The sequence below is a fragment of the Nomia melanderi genome, chromosome 11 (assembly GCF_051020985.1).
Source record: "Nomia melanderi isolate GNS246 chromosome 11, iyNomMela1, whole genome shotgun sequence".
In the NCBI taxonomy this organism is placed as follows: Eukaryota; Metazoa; Arthropoda; class Insecta; order Hymenoptera; family Halictidae; genus Nomia; species Nomia melanderi.
In genome coordinates, this window is record NC_135009.1 from 7,066,947 (window position 1) to 7,087,173 (window position 20,227).

Sequence of the window (20,227 nt, forward strand, 5' to 3'; positions counted from 1 at the left end):
CTTTGCGAGAGAATGGTCCCGTTACATGGAAATTGATTTCCCCTCTTAAGCGGTTCTTTCAGTTGCCGGGGCACCATGCGAATAATCAAAGTGGCAGGATAAAATACTCCGTGCCGGAGAATCGATGTTTTACAGGATAATTGAATTTCCAATCAGTGAACTACATTTTCGATAAAGCTAACCTTATTCTCTTTTATTTCTTTTGTGTAATGCAGATGCATTTCTCTTAGAAGACTCGGAACATTGTCTTCTTATCTTTCGATCATTTAAAGAGGTTTGAAGAAAGAAAAAGAAGGTAAGAAGAAAATTAATGAACTCGCTAAATCTTAAATGTTTTATTTTGTCAAAATCTTATCATTTTTAATATTAATTCTTGAAACAACTCTCAGTAACACTAGGTTTATGGTACGCGTCAGTCTGACGCATATTAAATTTTGCAACCACTATTTACTAAATGTTAACGTCAACTTTGAGTCATGCAATTAGTTCAGTATGTATCTCAGTTGTCTATTTTTAAATTTCTAGCTTGCAACATACGAATAAACGAATATGAATTTTTCTAGGAGCAATAGAGTAAACCAAACAAAAATGTCCAAAAATCTAGTGTTCATAATTACTAATAATGTAAAACAAAAACGAATAATTGCTTAAATTTTTATTTCATTCATTTTTAAGCCACAGTTGAAAGCCTCGGTATATAAAAGAAATTTATTTACAAGAATAAAGGCATTTGTTCTGCTTATCACTTATTGTCCCACTATTTCTGTATAATTTTTCTATTTATACTTTCACTATTTGTGCATAATTTCTCTATTCATTGTTTCACTATTTACATATAATGTAATTATATTGTTCATTGTATCACTAAAAATTGATTTGCTGCAAAGGCCATTAAACTACCCGTAACGATACCAAAGCTTAAACTAACTAGCAAACAAAGTCGCAAAATGTCCTTTCCGTTTCCAGCATCAAGAACCAGGAAACCAGTTAAACTCGAGCGAGAGTCACTCTCCGCAGACGGTCAATCAAACGCGCGTCGAGGGAGACGCGAGTGGTTCCAGTAATCTTGAGACGGTCTCTAGCCGGCCGTAAGCAACAGACACCCTCTCGTCATTCCGTCGCCGATGACGCCTATTGTTCGCATCGTCGCCAGCCAGGAAATACATGTAATAACTTACCCGACCGCCTCTCTGTAGAAGACGCTGAAGAGCACTATCCCGACGCCAGCGCCAGCCTGCACCACCATCTCGACGAACTCTCGTCGTTTCCTGAAGTAATGGCCCAGCACCACGCCGGCTGTCTCCCTTACGAGGCCGGCACCAGTGCCCAACACCAGACCGTAGCTGTTACAATTTGCAACGGTGAGTCGTCTTTTGGTTGCGAATGGCGTTGTACGGGCCTCGAGTGCTCAAAGCTTCAAGGATCAACTTCGAAGGCTTAAAGTTTTATAAAGCTCGAGTCTTGAAAGGTTCAAGACTGAACCTTGAAGGCAAAGTCTTTCCAACTTCACAACTCAACCTTAAAGCTGAGTCTTGAAGAGTTAGAATTCTATGTAGTTCAAGTCTTTGAAACTTCCAAGCTCAACTTTAAAGGCTGAGTCTTGAAAGCTTAGAGTTCCATAAAGATTGAGTCTTCAAGGTTTCAGGGCTCAGACTTGAAAATTTGAAGGTTCAATCTGAACCTTAAGAGTCTTCAACAGTCAAGCCTTTACACTCGAAGTATCAAGTATTGACAATTTCATCTTTTACTACTCAAGGCTAGAACCCTAAGATCTCATTCTTTTAAGGCTTAATTCGCGGCTACAGCTTCCAAGATTCGAGATTTCAGGTCCGATTTTTACGGTACAAGTTGTAATTTCATGGATTAACCCGGTAACAGTTTGATTCTTCGTTGGGATAAAAGCCTTTTGGCAGGATGTGGAATGGGACACGCGTGGGAACGGATAAAACGTGAACTTTGAACGAACGAGGCGTTTTGGGAATACATGTTTGGTACCGTTTCTCGTGGAATCAGAGATAACTGCATTAATTATTCATCATGGGACGGTTCTGTGCGCTTTTACTGACAATGAGTTGAAGGTAAATATGTGTGGTAGAATCTATCTTTTAGTGATTTTTTTCGTTGTGTGTTTGACTTCCAGCAAAGCTAGGTGAAAGATAACAGAATTCAATTATTTTTCAACCTATTGACTTGAGTACCTCTCGCTAATTATTATTAGACTCCGAACATTTTTGCTAAATTTTTGTAGGCAAATTTAAAAAAAGATTCTATTATACTATTACGCTCATAAGGTTTATATTTTATAAGCTTTCCTTATAGTTCATTTATAAATCTTCTTTTCTACTTTGTAGATCTAATTTTTCCGTAAGTCCTATAGTTTCAAAGATTTTGCATAAAAGCATTTTCTCGCATAGAAAATAAATCTTAAAAGAACCATCCTTTACCTCTATCGAATTTTTATCAGTATTACAACATTTATATTATTATACACGAAGGAAGGAATTTTCCAAGAATTTGTCTTGAAAGAAAAGAACCTTCTCTACTATGTCCTCCGGCTGGTGGTCTCCTTACGTCACGAAGGATATTAAAAAGAAGCTTCCTTACTAAATAAATAGAGAAAAGGAGACAGAGAGGAGAAACACAGTCACTTGTCGTGAATGAAACCCAAACCGTCTGTATTATGCAATTCGCAAACAAATGAAACCGTCTGCTCGCTGTGTTTATCCGCGTAGCACGTGTTTCTCCATTACTAGTTCCTCGGGACTCGCCGTTAAGGCCATCACAGAGGATCGATCGTGTTCAATTTCACCTACCAAGTGTTCTATTTCAGGGTAACTGTTCTTTTTCCTTAAGTTGCGAATACACTGACAAGAATCTCGTAAAATTCTTTTTCGACATCGACTTGCAGAGGTCTTGTAATAATAATAATATGAATGAAATGTTATAACTGTTACAAATAAAATAAAATGAGTGTGTAATTTTATAACTGTCACAGGTGAATTGAACTTGTCGCCACCAATCTCAGCGGTGACAATCACGAAATATAGAAAATTAGTAGGTCATCCAATTAACATTCCATCAACACTAGGTTTACGAACACTTATTTTACGATTTATTCTATTGTTTCTAGAAAAATTGATGCCGATTCGTTTGCACCGTGGAAATTAGGAATTTAATAATAAACTATCAGACTGTTATTACATTAGGCTATAATTAGTCTCTTATTATTAGATCATTAGATTATAAATTATTAATATATTATACCATAATTAGTCTATTATTATTAGACTATAGACCCATAGACTATTAATCGAAACCGACAAAGACGTTTGCCGAGTAATGTTTATAAAATACAATATGCGTGAAATCGACGCTTTCACGTAATGATCTATCAATGAATGACAAATCATGGTTTTCCGTAAACCTAGTCTTAATTGGCCAGTGATAGGGTTAATCCGGGACGGCGGGTGGTCAGTGCGATCGGGGTACTTCTTACTCACCTGAGGAGCACTTGGTGCAGTTCGACAGTGAACGAGGTGACGAGCGAGGCCAATGCCAGCACGAGACCGCCAATCACCGCCGTAACCCTTGTATTTCCTCGGCGACACGCACAGACGACCAGCGGCGCTGAACCACGGGAAACCGCAGCACTCAACGCGCCCGCCCACGCTAAAACGTTAATTCGATAGTTACTTTAGGGTCACATTGGCAAGAAAGCGAACTTCCCTCTGACCGGTCGTTCAACGTTAATTAATTACAAAAATGAAGTACTTTTTTAATCTCTTTTTATTTTTCATTTCGTTTTCCTTCGTCGAAAAGAGGTATATAGAAATCGATGCTGACTCCTTCAAGATTTAGAAAGATCTATCATCTCCATATAATAATTACAATACGCGTATTAAAGTCGGGTGATCTGATCACTAAATGAAAGAGAGATTCTGAAATTCGTAGAAACATGAAGTTCATCAACGAATAAAGAAATCGATTAGTTACTAAAATACAAAGGATTATATTCTTCAGTTTTAACGTCTATCTTGTGATTAATGTTAACAATGGAATTAAAAAGTTATTCGAGTAAACGCTATTAATTCTTCCACTTTTTTCCATTTGAACAACGCCGGACAGCGATAAAAATGGCTCGCTTTCTTTCCAGCAGCAATATCCTTCCCCGTTGCATACATCTTCGGGCACGGATCTGCGGAAACGCGTGCACTCGAAGGCATTCGAACGCAGTCAGCATCCGAAGACGCTGCAGCGTCTCCTAATCCCAGAAATTTTTTCCCTGTTAAATCCACTTTTTCCGGTAGTCGTGGAACGGCGTTTAACTAGCAGAAAACGCCATCACCTTACAATTTCCAGCGAGTGTCTTTCACAATTTATTTTCCTTCCCCCATCCGTCCCTCCCTCCTCGTTTTTCCTTCCTCCTCTTTTTCTTTCATTGAAATTACACGCCGCGACACGCTCCCGTGTCGTGCAGGATTAAATGCGAACGATCCCGAGGGCGACGCTCGCTTTATCCGATCCCTATGACGCCCCCCTTCGCCCGGCGAATCTAACGAGAGACAACTTTGACGGCGCGGCGCTCGTAAAGTGGCGCGTCATTAAATAAAACGGGAAACGGGGGAAAGCAGGGTATCGGGAACGGGACTGAGGGAACACGCGAGAACAGGGGACATACGATTGAAACTTAATTAGATGTTAGAACGAATTGGAGAGGGATTCAAGTGCAACCACATTTGAACGTTATCTTGCTTTGAGCTATTTGCTTTATATGATAGAATGACGAGTATTTTATTGTTTCCAAGGTTCTTTTCGTCATTATATTCGAATTGTTGAAATTCGACTGAAATTCGGTTGAAGTTATTCGAATTGAAGGGTCGTTGAAGTCAGTTGAATAATTGATGTGTAGAAGTAAGTGAAATAACAATGAAATCATAATATAATAATATAATAATATAATAATATAATAATATAATAATATAATAATATAATAATATAATAATATAATAATATAATAATATAATAATATAATAATATAATAATATAATAATATAATAATACAATAATACAATAATACAATAATATAATAATATGATAATATGATAATACGATAATACGATAATATGATAATATAATAATATAATAATATAATAATATAATAATATAATAATATAATAATATAATAATATGATAATATGATAATATGATAATATAATAATATAATAATATAATAATATTGATTGCACTATTACTTACAATTTGTCTATGCACTTGAAATATTATGAAAAAAACAGAAACACATTCATTAACAACAAGTTATTCATAAAATCTTCAAACTCAAACAACCTAAACAAAATAAAAACACGACTAACTCAAAAGAAAATCATATAAACGAAATAATGGTAAAAATAAGAAACGATTGGTTCAAAAACACTCGGAGAACCCAACAGAGTTAAAGCTTAAAAACGAGTCTCGTTCAACTGAATTCTCACAAACGCGCGCTACGAGTTTCAAAAATTTTATACAATTTTCTCGAGCCCGTCAGGTCCTCCCAAGTCTTTCCTTCCTTTTCAGTCAGTGGCCGGTCCATTGAGCGTTGCATCGCGAGACGCTTATTCCCTTCTCCACGGTTAATTAGGGGACGGCGAAGACGACGGTCTAACGCGATTCAAGTCGACCAATTCTCGCAGTGAAACGCGCTTTGTGTTATGATTTTCTAATTAGCTCCCCAGGAATGAAAAGGTTGATAGCGACCGCACTCGGGAACTCTTTTCCTAGAATATTCCTCTTTTTCTCGTTCCATTTTTTTCATCTCTCCTCTCTTTCTTTCTGTCTTTCCCTCCTTCTTTTATTGCGCTCCGTGACTACCAGGAACGGTAGTAAACAACGAAAAGGAATCCGCCCTAAGGACGAGTTGTTCGGAATTTTATTGCACAAGTCTCCTGCCCTCTCTTCCTCCCCTTGTCTACGGGATGGGGACAATGCGAATGCCCTGGTGATTTCTCGGCTTGGTGTAAAAGTAATTAACGATTCGAGGGGACAGCGGTGTCCTGCTTAACCGTTAATTAACGACAGAAGCACGAAATCTGTCAAAGTAATCTATTTCCGATTTTTTGTTTGAAGATTATTAAAATGATTGGTGTGCGCAGATGGAGGATTAGTGGCTTCGAATATTGGGAAACATATTTTGGTATCCTTTTATGAGACAATGTAAACATGATGTAGCAACTGCTTGGTAGTCCTAGTGTTAAAGTAACAGTGTATAACACAATCTCATATAATTTTCGAAATTGCTACTTTCTCGGGCAATCCGATGAAAGAATTGTTTAATCCATTGTCGTACAATTTATCTTCCGTAGTAAACCATGAATAGTAGAAAATATTTGTAATATTAATAATATTGATAATTTACTAATTTAATGTGACTATTTAGTAATAATTATTAATGATTTACTCAATTCATATGTACAATGAGTAATAGTAAATTTTACTAAAGTGATTCTGCTTTATCATTGACGCAACTTATTCAGCTGTAACAACGTTGATCCATGCTACTAACTCTAATTGATATTGATACATTCTACTTATCCGACTTAACAAGCGATATATATTCTGTTCGCTCGAGCAGGCGTTAATATAATAGATTCTACCTCGCCCGAGCAGATATTAATGTATTCCACCTGTTTGCGCTGATATTGATATATTCCACTTGTTCAAATTCAATTCCACGTATTCCATTAATTTGAAACGATACTGAGGTATGGTACTTGCCGGAACTAATATCGATCTGTTCTACTTCATAGAATCGACTAGGCTATCCGACCTTGGTGTGCGCAAAGATTGTAACTGTGGGTAGAACCGAACTGACTTCACAAATTCTCTTTGATGCATGTAGCCGGTGGAAGATTAGAGAAGGATGTTTTCTGCATCAGTGGTTTAATGAATAATTCATTTCCAGTGAATTCTACATGAGCAAGATATTAGCTCTCGCTTCTCATTATTATCTTTTCTAGTGTTCACGTAGGGAACTTTAAATTCTACTTATTTAAACTGATTTTGTTTATTATGTTCCTTCGAAAATGAATTATTCTGTAATAGACATATACAAATAAACAATAAAATCGAATTCTTATCATTTTAAATATTTTATTAATTTTTTAGCTGAAATAAACAATAAAGAAGCTTTCTAAATTAACATTGGCCTATTTTATTTCCCTCATTTGTTATTCATTTATATTAATTGCCTGATTTAATACTGACACGATCTACTTGTATGGTCTACTTTACCAGTATTCCCATTGACATATTTCACTTGTCCAAATTGACACTAACGTACTCTACTTGTCTAAGTTAACGTAGATGTGTTCTACCAATTCTAATTGATAATGTGCTACTCTCCACTGTCTGGCATAACACTGACATACTCTACTCACCGAACTGAACAACTCACCAATTAAATTCTATTTACCTCACTAACCAAATCGACTGATTTACTCTTTCCAAATGTTCTCAAATTCTAGTGCCAAAACTTTATTAAATTTAACATTCATTATAATAAAATTCCATATACATAAAATCCGTTAAACAACAAATTTCTTATACACAAATTCATTATACACAAAATTCATTAAATTTGAAATCTCTTATCGCAAAATTCCATATACACAAAATTCATTAATAGTAAGATTATTTAAAATAATCACTTTGACAAAGAAACAGCTCATTCATCAATATGTGCATCATCCCAACCCTCAGCTACCTCTTTCTGACCAATTCCATCTCGCAATTCCAGCTGTTCAGCGCTAGTACACGCTGTTACTCCAGTAAGAAAGAGCACGGTTTTTGCATTATTCATCGGCCGTCTCGAACGTGCTCCCTTTGTCCCCGGCATTTTTCTTTCCGGTCCGCGGCGAACTTGGTCAATAATTTTCGCGAGTATTAAACGACGGAAGGCAGCGACGTGTCCCATCGATTTCTAGTTAGGCGGCGAGCCACCACCAGGCCTGCTTGATAACGCCGATAAGCGTGTGCCTAGACGTACCATGGAAGTTAATGAGACCACCTTCCCTCGTTTGAGACTCTTCTTTCAGCCCCGTCCCTTTTCTTCCTCCTGGGAATCGCCGTTTGATGTCCCAATTACGATTTACGATGATGAGGCTACAGTTTTTAGGTGATACCGAGTTTGTTCGTTAAGTTATCGGATCTAATGCGGAAAGTTTTCTAAATGATTCTTCAGGAAGTTCGGTTTAGTGGATTTTTTAAAGTGTGAAAAGGTTAGCTGGTAGAGCTTCTGCTGGAATTTAGTATGGGAGTGCTTTTAGATGACGATGTGATTATGGAGTTCTGGGTGATTGGAATTTTTGTTGAGGAGGTGCGGAATGTTTTGAATTTTTGAAAATCTGAAATTTGAAATATGAAATTTTATGATTATTATATAAATTAAAAATTTTACGATTATTATATAAATTTGAAATTTTATGATTATTATATAAATTTGAAATTTTATTATAATTATTATGTACATTTGACATTTGAAATTAGAAGTGTTCAATTTTTAATATTTTTAAATAGAAATTAGAAAAGAGTATTTGTTGAGGTTTTAATTGAATTGCATTTTATTACAGATATACTTGAATTTAATCTTCGTTACTTTTTTGTCAAGAAAAAGTATTTGTTTTTTTTAATAATAGCAGAAGAAAAGTAAAATAGAAAATGTTAACCTCTTCGGTAATTTTAATTCTAATCCTTACTTTGTGTGTGTTTATTACGTTTAGTGATATTACTGATAAAAGTTTCACGCTTTTGTAAACAACGTTTTACTCCACGAACTTCCTCAATTTTGAAAAGATTATCAGGACAGTTTTGCGACCCTATTAGTGGGATAAGATGAAGGGAAACTAGGAATACGTGACCAATCCGGGTTTCCAAAGGGGCTGATTAAAATCTCGAGATTAGATGTTCCGCAACGTAGACGGGTGAATCACGACGAGGTAGACAGCTTTCAATTTAGAGAGCCCTGTTCTTTTCTCACCCCGTTGCGATTACTACTTTCGAAAGCTTGAAATTATTCGATACTCATTTAACAGTATAAAACATTGACTCTAATTAAAAAGAAATATCTTAAACTATTAAGATTTATAACTTACGTTATATTCAAAGAAAGATATTAAATAAATTGTTAATTATCAAAAATACAACATTAATAAAACGACAAAATATTAATAGAAATTTCTGTACGTTATTTTATAATTTCTTATAATACATTTTCATATTTGTCAGTGCAAAATCCAATTATTTTTTCATCTGAAAAATTATTAAAGATATTTTTACAAATAATTATGAATTATTACTATAAATAACCTGTATAATTTTTGTAAATAATTATTTTATAATGTATACTGAATATATATATCATGGTTTCTCTCATTCTTCCAATGGTTTATACGAGGAATCCAGAAACAATCTACCGTTAATAAAGGAGCCCCTTCAATAAACCCGTGTCGAGTTTCTGAGCCAACTAATTGGACCATTATCGAATCCCTGGCCAGGGACCGGGGCCGAAACATTCGTCAGGCCGCGTGAAACAGTAAACCCGGGATTCCCGTTAATGAAATCTTCAATTTACGTTGCCGGTCAGCCTTAAGGAGCTTGAAACGTACATTATTGCCAGCCGTTACACGTGCTTTATCGATTTTACGGTTCAGCTTGGCAGTTACGCTGTTTCCCTGGTAATTCGAAATACTCTGATCATTGGATGAATGGTGCTTTTTGTTTCCATGCGATAAACTTCAAGGAGTTTAACACCAAAATTAACAAATGGTTTCAAACGACTCAAATGAATCGCTAGCCAAGAAGCTATATTAAACGAAAAAGAAAATTATATTTTTCATCAATATTTGAGAACTTATACAAAAATAATAAAGCTTTCTGTTATCATTGCAAATAAAGAATTCCTTTCTAGATATCACAACATTTAACTCTTTGCATTCAATAATATTCGATATTATAAGTATTCATTATTTTCTGATGAAGTATCGATATTATTTAAATGATAACGAAACTTAATATTGACTTTAAAAGTTTACGATTTCGTCGTGCCGAATTAAATGGCAACTGAGAGCCGTCTATTGAGTCTACACCGTTAACACATCTTTTTCTCGTCAACGGTTACCATTTACTAGGAACACGAACATCACACGAAAATAAAACTTTCAAAACCAATATTCGCGAAAAAAGGAGTATCCTCTCGCAGGAAAGCGAACGTTTATCACGCACTTTCAACTTTTCGGAACAATTAACCGGAACACCCGGTACATCGATCCGTCTACGAACGAAATGCAAACAGGCCGCTACGAAAGTTTCGATTGTCATCGGGCCGAGGGAAGTTGCGTATCGCTATTAAAACTCGGTTAATTGCGTGTTTCGTCGAGTGTCGAGATTATCGGCGGATCCTCGAAACATTCGAAAACTGCGTCCATTGTTCGCGGAACTGGGTCGCGTTTTCCAATGTCCTGGGCACCGGCGAGCGTTTTTCGTCCGTCGCCGCGAACGAATTTTCCGTTCAGCGTGATATTTTTCAGCGACGAATAAACAGACCGCTGCCCGTGAACGCTCGCGACAAGGGAAAAAGTCGGGGAAAGCTCGCGAAATTCCATGTCCATCGAGAAATCTCGTCGTTCCGACCGTTGACTCCTTTTGTGCCTTATTTGGTCGGGTGTAACTTGACTGACTAAACGGTAATTGTGTGTAAATTTGTCGATATCGTCGATATCGAGAGCTTGTACATTTAGCGAAATAGAATAATGAAGGGAAATTATGAAAGGAAAAAAAGAGTTGGAAAATCGGAAGGAAAGATGGGAGGAAGGAAAACGAAGAATAGAAAAGATGGGAGGAAGGAAAACGAAGAATAGAAAAGATGGGAGGAGGGAAAACGAAGAATAGAAAAGGCAGAAGAAAAGAAAATAGAAAATAGAAAATAGGAACAAGAAATACAAAGGAAAAAAATGGCATCGTTATGTTAGATACTATTAAAATTTGTATTTTATAAATTGTTGAAGACTTTTAATAACACGATATAAATGCATAGTCTTCTTTACGCTAGAAATATTTGTGCTGTCAATTAATATTAACAAGATACTAATTGTTTGAATAATTCATGCTACCATCACAGGTTCAAATAATTGAGTATCCGGGTATCCAAGATTCGGATAAGAGAAGTCCTACTATATTTCGATGAGGCTGCGAAATGATGGGGGCCACTTAAGCAAGAAAACAGACCGTTCCTCGATCGCTCGATTATGCGATAGCCGACCACGATCCATTAATCCGCGCGACTAGGCCACGAGGAAAAAGTTTCGACGAACGACCGACTACCCACTCGGACCGTGAAATATCGCTGTGATAATTCCGATAAGATTGCCCGTATCTCTCTCTTCTTCCCTCTCCATTTCTGTCCACCGCTGCCAGCGGAGGAAACTTTTCTATTAAAAAGCTCGTCCCATTCCCATAACTTCGCTACCTGCTGATTTCGAGTTCTTCGCGGTTTCCGACGGGATCGATGCACTGCGTCGGCGAAATCCTCGCAATTACGTTTCGTGAGTACGTCCGGATGCAGGAGTTATTACGAAAGAAATGCGCGGATTCGCCGTTTCGCGAAGGAGAAACGCTGGCAATGTAGAAACCGGTTTGTATGAAAATCTTTCTGTGATCTGAATACTTGTATAATTGAGAAAATATTATTTCGAACATTGCTCGATCCAACGAGTTAAAAAAAGATTATGGAACACAAGAGAAACTCTAAAGTTTTTAAATTTTTCACAGTTTCAAAGTTTCAAAGTTTTTAAGTTTCAAACTTTCAAATTTTCAAACTTTCAAACTTTCGAACTATGAAATTTAAAACTATCAAACTTTTAAACTTTATATAAGTATTCGTAACCTTCAATGATTTATGCTCAACAATAGCACATTAAGAAAATTGCGAATTTCAATCAGTTTGTTGAGTCGTAAAGGCGTTGAGTATAGGGGGTCACGTGACGCTCACAGCAAAATGGATGGACGAACTAGAACAATTCGCGTTATACGGAATGGCGGCGCGTACTGCGTCGACCAACCACCGGATACCATTTTCAGATCACGAAATTCACGGACAACGCTCTGCGCTCGTGGAATCCGCAATTATTTGTCCTTTGAAAGCCGCCTATGTGACAACAGTTGTGTTTCTCTAAATCTGATCGGTTAATGCAAACACAGGATTGAGAACTCAAAGAGATTTTCACATTTGACAATGTATGCACGTAGTTTCGTTCAATATTAAGCGATTTTCATTGAATCGAAGACAATACGAGCATGAAACATAAATATAAACTAAATTAGAAATAGAATTAGTTCAATTAGAATTTTAAACATTAGTTGACAAACAACGTCTTGTTATATTTCTTAAAAGAAATAGAAATTTTCGTTAACAATTCTATTTAACAACATTCTAGAACCTCCCAATGTATTTATTTACAAAATTTAATCATCTGTCATAATATAAACTTCTCATTGTTAATAAAAATCTCAAAACTATAAGATTATTATTATAATGATAATTTTGTGATTAACAACTGTGACTTGCAATGAATGGCATAATTATATTTCTCCGATTAACAATTGTCATTATTAAGCCAGTTTTAATGAACACAAATTCAACATTGCTGTTTCATTTCTTCCCTAAACTAGTAATGAAACGAAAAATATTAAATACAACCAAATCTATTTGCGCTACAAACCAAAGTTTCTCCACGAATCTGTTTGCTTGTTTATCATGTATCGATAGCAGGGTAAAATAAGCGGTGAGATATGGAAACAAAGGAAACCGACTGAGCGTCACGCAAGAACGGGCGGATTAATTAATCGCGTAATCGAGTAATTAATCGGAGCGGGCCACAATTCGCGCGAGAACCCGTAGCCGCCGCCGAGAGGATCGACATTTTGGTAATGTTGATTTGGCAACAAGATTTTCGAGACGGTCCAATAACAAAAACAAATATACCCAATTAACCCCTTCAAATCGACGCATATTACAATGCATGCTGTTTTAATACTTCAATATCTGACAAAATATTAAAATTATGACAGGCAATCGTATATATGTACACTTTTGCTTTGAGCCTATTAATGGCAGTCCATTGTTGTTAGACAAATAAACACAATTTTACACAAAAATCAGGTCTGAAAAGATTAACAAAATATTCAACGAAAATGTTAAAAAACCCCTATTAAATTATGAGCTTAAGATGATCTTCTAAATTCAATTAATATAACTTCATTGAATGTTCGTCTCTTCTTATAACGATTATGAAATTAATTATTATAAAATTATTTTGATTGAATAAGTAAGTCGATTTAATTAATATTTTTAATTAGTCTCGTTAAATTGGTGATCAATTTATTTCATTCGCGAACGATCTTTTAGTAGTCAGTTGATGAATCGTAAATATTAATGTTGTGAAGTTTAGTTGATTTCTTCAACTGGTTTTATTTTGTTTATTTTAGGTTGATTTAGCAGGAGGTTTAGAGAAGTTAACAGTGGCGAGAATTGGCAATGAACGTGTTCTGAAACGTGAGGGTTTCCTTTAACAATTACACGGTTCGGGTTACAACGGGTACCCGGACTATTCTCTTAAACACTTAGCCACGAGTCCCGAGTGGCTCTTGTCGGTGACCGAAACGGCTCCCAAACGGCTACAAATAATCGTCCGACCGAAGCAACGCTCCCGACGCGGATTTCGGGATCTGAAATCCACGTGGCCGATAAACGATCTCAGTGACCATCCCCTCGAATCCGTTATTTTACATTAATATCAGAATGCCTTCAGTATTCCTGAAAATAAAGGTAGCTTTATATTTTCCAAATTTTTTAACTTCTATAATAAGTATACAATTTTCTAACCCACTAAAATATAATAACAATGAAATCATCCTTTTGAATTTTGTCGCGAGATAAATCGATTAAAGGTGTTTTTGTAAAATAAGTAAATACTTTAAAAATCGATAATTGAAAATTAAAGAAATCTTTAAAAAATAAATAATTGCGACGAAACTAGTCAAACTGCGACAAGTTAAAATTAGAATTGACTGTTTTATGGAAACGGAAGAATCGACTCACTCCTGTGCCATTGAAATGACTGATCTTCGCTAATAATTTCAATTAATCGGAATTACGTCAGCGAGCTATTTGATCGAGCCAACATTGTCCCGTCTATTTCAGCAGGATCGATAATTGTCGGTATTCAAACGCGGCCGAAACTCGAATTTCGAAAGAAAAGGGACACAGGAAACCGCAGCGGCTCGAACGCGAGCTAGCGATCCGCAAACGCCGCCCGCCACTCTGAAACAACATTTCCAATGGAAACCTTTCGCTGCAACTGAATAGAGGAACTCGATCGGCATTCGATTTCTCTGCTGAGCCAGGCGCTCGTCGGAACCAGGAATTTCTAGTGCTATTCAAGCATTTTCGAGTGGATACCAAGCGAAAGGTTAAATAACCCTATTCATTAGTGCCACTTAGTCGTTCATTTCCGACTGTAATTTTTCTTGGAAAATGAAAAAATAACTACAAATGTATTTAAAACAATGTTTCACTTTGATTTTTTAAAAATATTGTTGTTTGATTTTAAAAGTTATGTCATCCATTGTTCCATTTTCCATTTTCCATGTTCTATTCTTTATATTCTATTTTCTATTTCATTTTCAGTTTTATTAGTGTCAATGATCATCAATGAATTTTCCTATTAAGAATAACATTTCTAAGTGGATACGTAGCTTCATTTCATATAGCAGAATTTTATACTGTACACAAGACTTAAAACACTTGCATTTTAAAATATAAATTTTTATTTTATCTCCAACTGAAATTTGACTCTTGGTACACCTAAGACCAATTCGTTCCCTTAAGGTACCTACCCACTTGACACATCTCAAATTTCACCGATACTCAAAACAGACATTGCAAAATGATTTAACAATACTCGCATAGTACCCTGGATATGCAAATACATTCTACATATTCAATTCTAACTCCAAAATAAACCTAGTTACAAACGCTGATCACGAACTCATAATCACCTCATCCCAAAACCGAACACCCCCAAATTTTCCATTCAACGAGCACGAGAGTAATTACTCCATTATTGAAAGTACATATTCAGTTAACAATATATTCCAACAAATTTCGTTCGACGGAGCGGAAACCACGACCACGGTCAACTAAGCGCGTCAGACAATACCCCCTAAACGTTGTGCATCAGGAATTCGAGCTTCGAAGCTCGGTAACGTCAAGTGGGCACGCGGCGTAAGGTCCTTAGCCAACGGAACCTTGAATACGATATCCAACCAACTTTCCCGGACAATGCCGGCCGAATATTACGGATGTTTCCGGCGGCAGGCGGGAATTCTGGGCGAGCGAGCGAGCGAACCCACCTGGAAGACGGACTAGGTCCGGATGATAATCACGAGGAATTGTTTGCTAACGAAACGTCACCAGCTACCGTCATTCAAACGGAGTACCCAGCGCGATGGAACTATCCTTAGCCCCAGTTTTATTTTTCGCGGCCCCGGGGGGCCATCCGCTGCTGACAAGGGTTGAGAGTTCGTATTCCCTGACGAAAGATCCATGGAACGATGGCGACCCGTCTTCTGTCGGCTTTTGAAGTTGCCCGATGCAGTCTGAACAATTGACTTTTTCTATTACCCTTGTTTTTGTATGGTTCAGTGGTTGTTAGACTGGATTTGGCTTGAATTGAATTTGAAATTTGATAATAACTTCGAGAGCGCAAAATTTCACTGTCAATGCAATACGAATGAATATGTGATGTACAAGTGTAGTGCTTTGATAATAGCTTTCGGGGGAGAATATTTTCTATCGTTACTTGTTCTAGATTTACAATTATGCTCTTAGAAATTTTAATATTCAGATTTTTGGGAATATGATTGGAAAAATAGAATTACGATAGGAATTTCTTTTTCGCGAGAATATTCAAGTTTTTGAAAACATAACCAGAAAAACTGCATTACGGTGGAAAATAATTTTTATCGAGAAATTTTATTCCGTTATTTCGCCCTTATAAATTCCTCATCAACCGAAGCATAGCATTCTTTTTCCTTTCTAGTAAATTATCAATGATAAAATGGTTCTGGCGAGAGTTATGAAGAAAATCATAGATCAATAATCATAATCAACGATTAATATGTAATGCTTATAACAATTGTAACAATAGATTTATCTCCGCTTTCTTCATATATTAATTATAGCATTGAAGTGAAACTATTTATTTCTCAAACCACTTCGAATATTTAACGCTTTAAACGTACCGACACTTTGTATATACCCATTCCTACCGTAATCAGTCAAATAATAATTGGTTACAAAGGTGAACAAGTTAGACGATCAAATTTTCTTAAAGCAAAATAGAAGAACAGACTTTGTTTAACAGAAGTTGAAAACTCGAATAATCGGACAATATAGGAATTGACATACAATTAAATGAACGAAGAAAAATGCAGAATTTTAAATCAAATTTTAAAACCGATTACAGTAAATTTAATGTTAAGGTACCAATAATTGTAGAATAAGAAAATGGAAACCCGTCATTTTGGCGTTATTCTACTGTTACAGACCACAAGAGGGCTATCAACAGTGGGAAGGAAAGCTCGTGTGCGAGCTTATTCCCGTCACGATTCGAGAGCATTGTTTCGCAGATACCGGGCGATCGTCCTACAAGAGCTTCAACAGGTACCAACCGCTACCCGGGCCCGATTGGCCGAGAATAATTTAAGTGTCGTGACATTTTTAGCACCACTGGCGGCGAGCCGGAGCAACGAACCGGTCGCCACGGATTCGTGGGATCTCGTGTCCCCGCGAAACGATCCATTCCAGTGAAATACATATCCGACCTTCCTCCATTGTTCCTAGATCCTCCTTTTATTAAGAAATTTCGAGTTCTTTGAACTTGTAAGATGTCTTCGAATCTTGGAGATCGTATGAAATTGTATAATTCTCATCTTTTGACATTTTTACTATTTTATGTGATAACGGAGTTTTATGTATAGTAATTTAGAATTTTAGGATTTCAGTTGATAATATTCAAATTCGGATGCGAACGATAATTGATGGAAATAGAAAATATATTTTTGTAAATTTTATTATTGTGTTGATCAACTTTTGGGGGTTTACGGCAATTTGAAATTTTGAGATTTTAGATCACAATTTTGGACGGTAATTCTTAAATTTGAGTATGAAAGATAGATGAACAGAAAATATATTTTTCTACATTTTATTATAATATTAATCGTTTGCAGAGAGGCATAGACAGCTATTTAAAATTTGAAGATTTTAGAAACCTGTTTTAGATTGTAATTTTCAAATTAAAATATGAGAGATAAATGGACCATAGAAACAGACAACATGATGGATAATAAATGCTTGTAATTAAGGTAATTACACGCGGAAGGGAGTTTCTGAAGCAGGGATGGGTAGGACTTGAAAAGTTGTTGTTTATGTTGCAAGTGCGGTAGCCAAGCATGGTTCTACCATATTTGGTATTATACTCCAAGTGTGACATATAGGTAAAGTAAAGTTTAAAAGTACCTACAGCCAGCAGTCTCGTAAGTACTTATTTTTAGGTTTTCGAGGGAGTTGACTTGACACGAAGTAACGTGACAGTTTTCTATAGGAACATCGTTATTCAACAATGAAGTGTCTCGAACGTATCAGATTTCTTATAAACTTTGTGCATTTCGGAATATGTAGACTGAAAGCTCTTGAATATCTTGAAGCTTTCATAAGTTTTAAAAAATCTGGTAACTTTGTTTTCCAGGTCAAAGAACCCGGTGAACTTTAAGAGCCTCGAAAATATGGAAAACGTTAAGAGTTTTAAAAGCCACAATAATGTCAAAATTCCGAGAAATCTGAAAGATCTGAAAGATCCGACAAACCTGACAGATCTAAAAAATCTAGAAAAGTGTGGAAATTTTTCAATTTCCAAGCATTTCAGAATTCTCGAGACTGTTTAATGCTTTGAAACGTTTACAAGCTAACAATAAACATTCCCCAGACTACCAGAACCTCTAAAACCTGTTACAAATCACTAATTTCAAATGAAAGTCATTAAAATTTCATATCATTCAATTTTACGATGATTTTCCCAGATACGAATAAACTTTCTATACCATACGTTTAATTTTAGCTCACGGAGTCATGATTTTATGGAACCAACGCGCAAGAAACAATTTCCATTGACAGTTACGGGCCACTGTTAATCGCGCAAGCCTTCGGCCGCACAGCGTCAATCTTGCAGTTTAATATGCACCTACGCGAGACCGTATCGCGTAACTCGCACTATGGCGGCAACGTCTCGGCCATAAATTCCAACTGTTTCTTCATTGAATTACTCCGCGCTCGGCGCGCACACGCTCGTTATTGCTGTAGCACTTGTACGCGCGTTGCACACCAGGAATCCCGTTAATTTTAAATTTAAAAGCCCTTATCCCCCCCACTCTGGTCCCGATTTTTCGTTATTCCGCTCGTGCGGCGACTAGTCGTTAAGCGTTTCAGCCTAATACGCGAAAATTCGATGCAAATGTCCTGTTCCGTTATTAACTCCTCTATATTTTTTCCATTGCCAAGGAAATTTTAATATTACCAAGGTGATTAACGTTGTCACCGCGGGAGCAAGCGTTGAAAAATTATGATTACGACTTGCAGCGGCCATTTTGCTGTTCTATCTTCTGCTTTGAATATAATTTTATTTTTAGTTTTATATATCGCCAGTAAATAGGTTGGAAAATGATATTTTTCTCTGATTACTTGATATTTTATATTTGTTACATTTTATATTTAGTAAATGCGTCCCATATTTAATTTCTAATAGGCGCGCATAGAAATTTTTTATATTTAAATGCATCTCATAAAAAAGAACTGAAAATAGTTTTTCTTGGTATAGACAGTACCTCCGAAAGATTAAAATAAACTCGAGTCTAATTCTCGATGTAATTCTTGATTGGTTTGTAATAATTACTAAATTTTGATTTGAAGTATATGATTATAGTTTTAATCCAAACATAAATATTATCTTACTTTCTTTTCACCTACAACTATTTTCCATTCAAAGAAGATTAAGTTAAATATATGTTATACGCATTCGTTGAACAATTTACGTGTTCATCTCGCACGCGCACGAACAATAACGTAATTAAGGAATATATTTCGATGCTGCTTCACCGAGGACACATCTCTAACCATCATTCAGCATTTACTTTGCCAGGCGGCGAAAAATTGAAAGAAAAAATTGCCCGCCCGCTGCGTAAGCCCATTTTCCGGTAAAATTGAAATATTCAAATGACTGCCGAGCGGTTTAATATAAAAATCTCGTAACGCCGGAACTAATTTCGCGCTTTTAAACAGGGGTTAGAAATATTTTTATGAGCCGCCTCGCACCGGCGTGGCTGCGCGTACACATGCATCCGATCTCGCTGTAAATTTGTTTACCATACCTCTTTCTCTCTCTCTCTCACACACACACACACACTCGCTCTCACTCTCACTCTCCCTTCCTCTCGTTTAAATTCGAATTATCAAAATTGAAATTTAAATTACGAGGACCGCGCGTGCGCGAAACACAGCGCAGCGCGACTCGCGTGCAGACTTCAAAGAATTAAACGGAACAAAATTGAACCAAGCAAAAATGCAGCGCGGACGGTGAGTTACGGCAAGGTGGCGGCTACCTGAATTATTAAATTCGTGTAATCGAACCACGTAACACTGAACCTTCCATACCGTCACGGAGATGGAATTTTTTGTGGACCGGGATTTCTTTTTTTCTCAAGTTTTTAAATTTCAAACTTTCAAAGCTTTAAACTTACAAATTTTTAAACTGGAAAATGTTCAAACTTTTAATTCTCAAAGTTTCAAAGCTTTAAAATTTCAAATTTTTAAATTGCCATATACACAAGCTTTCGAAGCTATAAAATTTCGGATATTTAAATTTCTAAATTCTCAAACTTTCGAAGCTCCAAAATGTCAAATTTTTAAATTTCGAAATTCTCAAACTTCCGAAGCTTCAAATTCTCGAAATTCTATACTTCAAAATTAAAAAAAAAGAACCCAGTAACAAAACACATCTCCGATCAAATATGAAAACTTCGTGTCAACGATGTAACCTTCGACGAAACGAATTCGTTTAACGTC

At 36.2% G+C, this 20,227-nt stretch overlaps 1 protein-coding gene across 4 annotated transcripts in view; it reads right to left on the reverse strand.

Annotated features, from left to right (window-relative positions):
* Nucleotides 1–20,227, reverse strand: part of LOC116428851 (monocarboxylate transporter 10) — a 189,355-nt gene that overhangs the window by 32,681 nt on the left and 136,447 nt on the right. For 3 of the 4 annotated variants that reach the window (XM_031981010.2, XM_031981008.2, XM_031981009.2), the window contains 2 exons: nt 3,501–3,669; nt 1,179–1,343 (listed from right to left, as the gene is read on the reverse strand). In XM_031981010.2, the coding sequence (XP_031836870.2) occupies nt 1,179–1,343; nt 3,501–3,669 (334 nt within the window). The remainder of the gene's footprint in view (nt 1–1,178; nt 1,344–3,500; nt 3,670–20,227) is intronic. The other variant, XM_031981011.2, reaches the window with a different exon arrangement.